The following is a 7,632-nucleotide window of genomic DNA, read 5'->3' on the forward strand; positions in this document are numbered from 1 at the left end:
CAAGTGGCCGGCCGCCCATGTGGAGTTTCATGTTCGCTTGTTTGTCTGTAGAAATAGGATGGGAATGAGCATTTATTAGTTGCAGGTATGGGGAGGGTCAAGTTGGCTTTCAACTGCTATCATTTTGGGGTTAATGGGAAGAGGCAAAGAGAATGCTGGAGCACTGAGACAGCCATGGCTTTGGATGAGGTGGGTTCAGGGAGCCCTCATCTCGTAATCTGGTTGGGGTCTTGCTGGTTGAGGGAGGTGATAGAGAGAATGGTAATAATAATAGTTGATGTATATTGAGTGCTAAATATGGAAAAAGAATTGCGCAAAGTATTTTATATAAATTAACTCAATCCCACAGTAGACTTATGGAAGTATTATCATTATCCCCATTCTACAGATGAGGAAACTGAGCCTCAGCCAGATTAAATAACATGCCCAAGATCATAGCTAGAAAAGGGGGAGGGGTAATTTGAACCCAGGCAGTCTGATTGCAGAATGTTTGCCATTGAGTTCTAGACAAAGAGACTGTCAGTCTCATTCCTACCTCCCATTGAACTTTGGCTGTTATTATTATTATTATTAAATATGTTTTTATTGATTTTAGAGAGAGAGGAAGGGAGAAGGAGAGAGAGAGCTAGAAACATCAATGAGAGAATCATCAGCATTGATTGGCTGCCTCCTGCATGTCCCCATTGGGGATCGAGCCTGCAACCCAGGCATGTACCCTGACCGGGAATTGAACTGGTGACCTCCTGGTGCATAGGTCGACGCTCAACCACTGAGCCACATCGACCGGGCTTGACTGTTATTTCTTTTTTTTATTATTTATTATTGAAAGTATTACATATATCCCCTTTCCCCCCACTGACCCCTTTTGCCCTGCCCCTTGACTGTTATTTTCTAAGGTGAGTGGCGTGAGGAAGTGACACTCAGCTGGCCTCAGTGTTCTCAAGTGAACTCTGCATGATTAGGTTCACTCAGATTTACAAGCAAGACAGTTGGCTTCTTACCGCTGAGAACTGCCTCCCAACTGGGGAAGGAGTTGCCATAGAACGTAATGTGGGGTTTGTCACTCAGGAGCCAAGGGTGATCAATGTGGGCATGCTCAAAGGCCCTCCTGGAGGTTTGCTGTGTTTTTTCATTGTGGTTTTCTTTTGAAACCTGCATACGATGGTGGTTCTCTATCGACGTGTCCTAGGGAGAGACAGACACACACATTCTGTCAACAGGCTTTGTTAAAGGAGCAGAGCTGGCTCCTGTAACAGGCAGAACTTGTGGCTAGAGTTGTGGTTCCAAGGAAGAAATCTCCCCTGTAGCTGGGGAAGAAAAACATGCTTATAAAAGCAAGATCTCTAATGCTGTTTGTTACAATAAGACATTTTATTATGGATGAGAGAAAGAATGACACTTAACCATGCTTGACATTTGACCTATAGTGTTCTTCTCCTTCTCCTTCTCCTCCTCCTCCTTCTTTTCTATGCAAAATGATGTCTGTCTTTCTGCATCACTGAGTAGTGGTGCTCATCAGAATTTCCTAACAACATAAAGACAAAGGCAAGTCTATATATTTGATCAGATGTCAAAGGAATGGGAGGTGGACTATTAGGTGACCCTTAGTTGTAGCTTCTGCTGGCTTTTTGCTGTATGCTGTTCACCATTATGAGGCAGGTGGACTTTTGTGAGGGGATGGTATTTGGGGGCTAGAACCTCTTTAGAGCATTTCTTCTTGAATGAAATACTCAACAGATAAGGGAGTAGGGGAGGTAATACAGAGAAGCTACTCTTTGCAGCTCAGAAGGAAGTCCATGTATGCATTCAAGAAGCCCATGTTATCCTCTAGCTGTGGGTAGCAGCTAATGTGGTCATCCAGAATAAACACTGGACCACGGCAGCGTTTTCCTGTTACAGCTCCAAAAACTTCAGATAGGGATTCACCAGATCCAAAGGCTCCAGATAAAATGAATGGAAACACTTATAGAGGCAAGAGCTCCCACCCAACATCTTCTAAATTTCTTCCGCTGGTTGATATACTGTAAGAGACTGTTGATAACTAAGTTCCCATCATTGTTGCGTGTCCCTGCCCACATGTCCCATAGCTAGTTCACTGTCAGAGGGTTGGTGTAAGGCCCAAACACTGGGGTGAGACCTTGAGAAAATACAAAGAAGTTCATCAATCGTGTGAGTGGGTGACAGCATGTTGGAAAGCCATGTAAAAGCACCACTACCTTCGGACTTCCATCTATACCCACAGGGTCCTGATAGAAGATGCACAGTCCCTTGTAGGTAAAAAATTTGCCTGACGACTTCCATGAGTGAGACCAGGGGAAAGCTTGGAGTGGGCAGGATGTGTGGATAGGCCACAGCAGGGGAACGGCCAAGAGTCCCACCTTTACCTATCTGGGCTACAAGACTCCATGTTTGGGGGAACAAGTGGGGCATGCCAACAGTGCAAAAATAAATACATAAAAATAAAAATGAAATAGCAGTATCATTGACTTTATCCACCATGAAATTCCTCTTTCCTTTCCACTTCCATTATGTGGCATTCTCCCCCTTGCCTGTTCTCATTGGAATCTGACACATTTATTCAAGTCAAACACATTTGTTTAACATAGTTGCATGTGTTATCTATGTTGCTCTGAACCAGTCATTTTGTACACACACACACACACACACACACACACACACGGGCCTTAGACTTCAGAAAGCATTTTTACATTTTAACCCATTTAATTCTCAGTAACCTTGTGAGATATGTATGATGACAGCTCCATTTCCCAGAATAGGTCATTCAGGCTCAAAATTAATTAAATTTCCTGGACAGGCTCACCACAACTAGGAAGATATAGGACTTGAACCAAGACTTTTCCAATTCTGTGGCCAAGAGCTTTTTTTTTTTTTCTTCTAGAGACTACAGCTAGATGAGGTGAACAGTCTAGGGAAGACCTGTGATTAAATAAGTTTGGAAACCCATGAGTTAAAGTTAAACTAGCTACTCCACCTATAGAACTTCTCAAAAATGGTCCATAGTTAAGTGTGCACTGTACCTCTCCACGAGGAGAAGATGGTACGCAGCATTTCCCAAATGTATTTGGCCATGAAACCCTTTTTATTTTTCATGGAGTATCTGGCAATGGTAGGTAGGGCCCTACAGGTGACACTTTGGGAAACAGCGGTCAATAGGTTCAAAGGACTCTTCTCTGGAGGACCCCAAGAAATGGCGAAGGGAGGGTGCATTCCTCTGAAGTCAAGAAGAGCAATGACAGAGGGGAGTGCATTAGAAATGGTACCTCTGCCTGGGTTTCATCTTCCTACCTGGGCTGCTTCCTGAGTAGTGGCAAGTGAGTCCCCTGATGGCTGTGGTTCTTGGCAACTGAGCCGTGGTCCCTGGGTCCACCAGCCAGCTTCCCATTTATCGAGCCCTACTGCCGGACAAAGGTGAACTGTAGGTCAGTTTGTAACACTGGGGATTGACACAGTCTTGTTCGCTGCCTGTCTTCTTGCTTTTCTGAGCAAAAGTGTTGATCAAGGCCCTTGTTGCTCCTGCCTCATTTCTGCTAGTGCCAGCCAGGTTTGAGGAACAGAACTGCCCTTCCTCAAGGGTTGAGTCTTCCTTTCTTGGACTCAGTTTCCTCCTCTGTATAATAGGGATACTGATTTCTTGCCCTCACTTCTTTGCAGAGTTGTGTGAAGCTCAAATCAGATCATGAATGTGACCAAGCCCTCTGTAAACTGCGAGGGACTAGTGAATGACGGGGGTGTGATTATGGTAGAGGGACCTGCAGCCCTGCTCTGTTGTCGTTGAGACACTGGGTCTGAAGCCCTTGATTTCCTGGCTGGCTGCTGGTTGTTTACTTGTGGAAAAACCTCTGCCAAGAGCACTGTGGTGGGTTGGCTGTTTAGCTCTCCGAACTTACCCTGTCTGCACAACCCTCATGAAGAATCTGAGTCAACAGATGACTCCGGTTGGTTAACGAATCTTTCATCGATGGTTTAAAGGGTCCTGCAGCTATTTTCACCACTTACTCAAAGTAGATTTATTGCTGGAACAGTCTGGCAAACCTTTGTATGGAGCTGCTTTCGTAACACCTCCACTCTCCGCATGCAGCTGGGCGGAACAATGGGGAGTTGTCTTTCAACCAGGGGCTCTGGAAGCCTTCAGAATCTCTGTGTGTGTTGGAGCGCTGGACTTCTGGAGGCTCCCAGCCAGCTTCACCTTCCCTCTATCCTCTCCAACCTTCGTCATGCCCATCCTTGCTGCTGTTGGGTCCAGAGCCCATGCCCACCTGTGGGGCTACTCCCTCCCTACGGCTCTCCTGCCTCTGCCCATGGGCTCCTAAGGCTACTTTGGGGCTGAGCTGATGCTGAGAGTGTTGGTGGAACAGATACAGACTCAGGCTCAGGTTCAGAGGGAGCTACTCAGGTTTTTGTGGCCCAGCGAAGCCTGAGGAGCCCTGGGGACCCCTCAATCTGAGGAGGCCCAAGGCCACATTAGGCCTGCCCCCAAGAAGACCTCAACTCCTTACAGTGTGGCACTAAAGAGCTTTTTGTGTGTTCTACAATGATCCTTTGGGGTTAAGCCCAAAGGACTTATTTTTTCAAGTCCATCCTTCCTGGTCAGGTTAACCTAGAACCACATTTCTGAGGGTAGAGGAAGTAAAACTTGGGCCAAATGGCTACACCCCTATGTCAGACTCTCTAAGTTGGGGGAGGGGACATTGTGGGTCAATGGATATAAAGAGGCATTCTTCCCTTTGGCTGTCTCCCCGGTGATTTTGATTATATGACTCAATCTATGTGAGGGAAACCAAGATTCTTCTCAGTAAACATCAGTGCTGGCTCATTTGTTTATGCTTAGTAGAAACAGGTTTGTAAGGAAAGTATCAGAAGGTTCAGTTTTGAGAGGAGATCACAAAACTTGGTCTCTCTATATTTCAAATATGGATTCAGATTACTCGAATAATGTGAATTGTGGTAGCAATTTAGAGCTCTTAGAAAGCTTTTTAAAAACCTTCTCTCCTGTGATTTTTTCACACCAACCCAGAGAGGGTGGAATGCATATACCATTGCTCGCATTTTGCAGATGAGCAAACTAAGGATGCAGGGAACATAAATGACTTAGTCAACATCACATTGTTGGGCGATCTGGGATTTGTAGCCAGGACTTTTGCTCCTTTTCCAAATAGAGTATCTGGCAAAGAGAGGGAGGCCAAGGGGGAAATGATGTTAAAACCAATAAAACCGTCAGTCAGGGTTCAAGTTACAGACCGAACTGTTCTTATTTCTTAACAAATTGAATTTTGGTCCTGTGATCATGGGCAATTGGGCAGTTGGGCATTGCAGTTAATTAGTAACTATGTTTTAAAGATACAAGCTGGGGAGGTCTATAACATTTCTTGAGCACTTACTATGTGCCAGATACTGCATTATCCCCTTTAACTCCCACAACTAATCCTGTGAGGTAAAGGAGGGAATGGTCATCTCCATTTTATACATTAGGAAAACTGAGGCCCAGAGAGGTCAGATGGCTTGGAATCTGGCTCTAATAGCCAACATATTTAATCACTTATTCTATATTGTCTCATTGTTTTCTGCCTGATTGTGTCTTTCTTAATGGACAGTGTTCAAACCCAAGACTAGTGTTGTTATCTCTAAGACCTCTAATTGAGTGACCATTATTTCTACCAATAACTACTCGTCAGGATACACCAAGCACTCTGTGCTGCTCCAAGACAGTCACCTTAATGTACCAAAGAATGTGAGGCCACACCTTGCAGGTGTACCTCCAAATACCATCTCCTGCTGTCTTCCCTCCATTTTGGATTCTACAAGGTACATGTTGATTATATGGTCTCAAATATTTGGATTTTTAACACCTTAAAATGGAGCTTCCCAAAATAAGGTCTAGGGATTTTGAGTTTCATTGTCCTCATCTGTAAAAGGAGGGTGTTAGTCTAGATCAGCACTGTCTGTACTTTCTGCAATGATAGAATTTTCTATATGTGTTCTCCAATATAGTAACCATTGGTTGCATGTGGCTACTGAGCCCTTGAAATGTAGGTAGTGCAACTGTGAAACTGAGTTTTAAAATTTTAGTTTAACTAATTTACATCTAAATAGCCACAGGTAGCTAATGGCTACTGTATTCGGACAGTGCAGCTCTAGACTCTAGATTTTAGATCATTTCTTAAGTCTGTTCCATCTAACATTCCTTAATCTGGTGGTTTTGTGGCAATATCCTAAGAAAGAGTACAGGCTTTAGAGGCAGAATTCTCGATTGCAATGACTGTTCTTTCTCTTGCTAGGTGTAGATCTTGAGCAAGTCACTTAACCTCTTTGAGTTTCTATTTGCTCATCTCTGTAATGAACATAATAAGACTTACCTCATGACTGGACTGAAAATTACTGTGAGCTGTCCCTAATCTGTTCAGTACTACAGGGATTTTACTTGTCAATATTATTCTTGAGATCTTGAAGTATTAAAAGAGCCAGAAGTTGCCTTTGCTAAGGGAGATGGGAAAGATAACCGGATAGCACTAATGGACAAAGAATAGGGCCTTGGCTAGTACTAGAGTTTGTGAGAAAAGACAAGGCAAGAAGAAAAGCCTACCACAAAGTTAATGTTTCTGAAATTAAAAAGGAAAGGTCCACAAACAATGGTAATGCCTAACCAATCCCTGTCCTTGGAAAAGGATCTGCTCTGGATAAGTTGAGAATCTAGTTTAGCAAATGAGTGGAGGAGAAAATGGCAGGTTCTCAGAGCCTCGTGCCATGAACTATCCCCGCTATACATCTCCCTTGAGTTTTGATTCCAGCACCAGGGAATTTGTTCATAACCTGATCCCCATGTAACTCATCTACAGGAAATATGCTGGCCAGGCAATTGTACTTCTCTTTGTAAACTAATACTCTAGCCTATACGTCAATCTCTATGCACTTTGTTAATATGAATCAACATCTCTGAGACCAGTTCATTCAGGGGCACAAACAGGGGCACTGAAGAGATTGAGTTTCTGGGCCATCCATGTCTTGAGAATGGTGAACTCACCCAGGGAATGCTCCTGTGTTGGACCTTCTTCCCTTCCCCAGATGGCAGCCCACTTTGCCACTGCATTAAGCCCTCTTTCTTCAAAAACTCTACTCTCTTCAGTTAATATTCTTAGACTTTGATGGCCTAGGATGTAAAAACACTGAACAATGGACTGCAATATTTCCATTTTGGGAGTGGATCACCATTGTACACCTAAGAGATCAAGTGGCTTCCCTAACTGATGCCATATACCTGATCCCGAAGTTGCCTTTACTAAGGGAGATGGGAAAAGATAACTGGGTAGCACTAATGCACAAAGAATAGGGCCTTGGCTAGTGCCAGAGTTTGTGAGAAAAGACTATGACAATCAGGCGTGAGGAATGTTCAGTTTTCCTCTAGTCCCGTCTCTTTGTTGGTGCAGAAGAAATGGTAAACCGCCAAGTGGGCACTGGCAAATCCTGCAGCTCATCCCCCTTATCCCAATAGATTTGCCAAATAAAACATGAGATGTCCAGTTAACATTGAATTTCCGATGAATAATGAATACTTTTTAGTAGAAATATGTACCAAATATTGCAAGTTTAATCCTCCCCCCGTCCCCCCCCCCCCCC

At 44.0% G+C, this 7,632-nt stretch overlaps 1 protein-coding gene across 1 annotated transcript in view; it reads right to left on the reverse strand.

The window, feature by feature from the left end:
• KIAA2012 (KIAA2012 ortholog) overlaps positions 1-7,632 on the reverse strand; it is a 95,627-nt gene that overhangs the window by 75,407 nt on the left and 12,588 nt on the right. Inside the window, 2 exon segments of the mRNA XM_015559093.1 lie at positions 8-45; positions 1,002-1,185. Of these exon segments, the coding sequence (XP_015414579.1) occupies positions 8-45; positions 1,002-1,185 (222 nt within the window).

Source organism: Myotis davidii, unplaced genomic scaffold (genome assembly GCF_000327345.1).
Source record: "Myotis davidii unplaced genomic scaffold, ASM32734v1 scaffold914, whole genome shotgun sequence".
NCBI classification, from domain to species: domain Eukaryota; kingdom Metazoa; phylum Chordata; class Mammalia; order Chiroptera; family Vespertilionidae; genus Myotis; species Myotis davidii.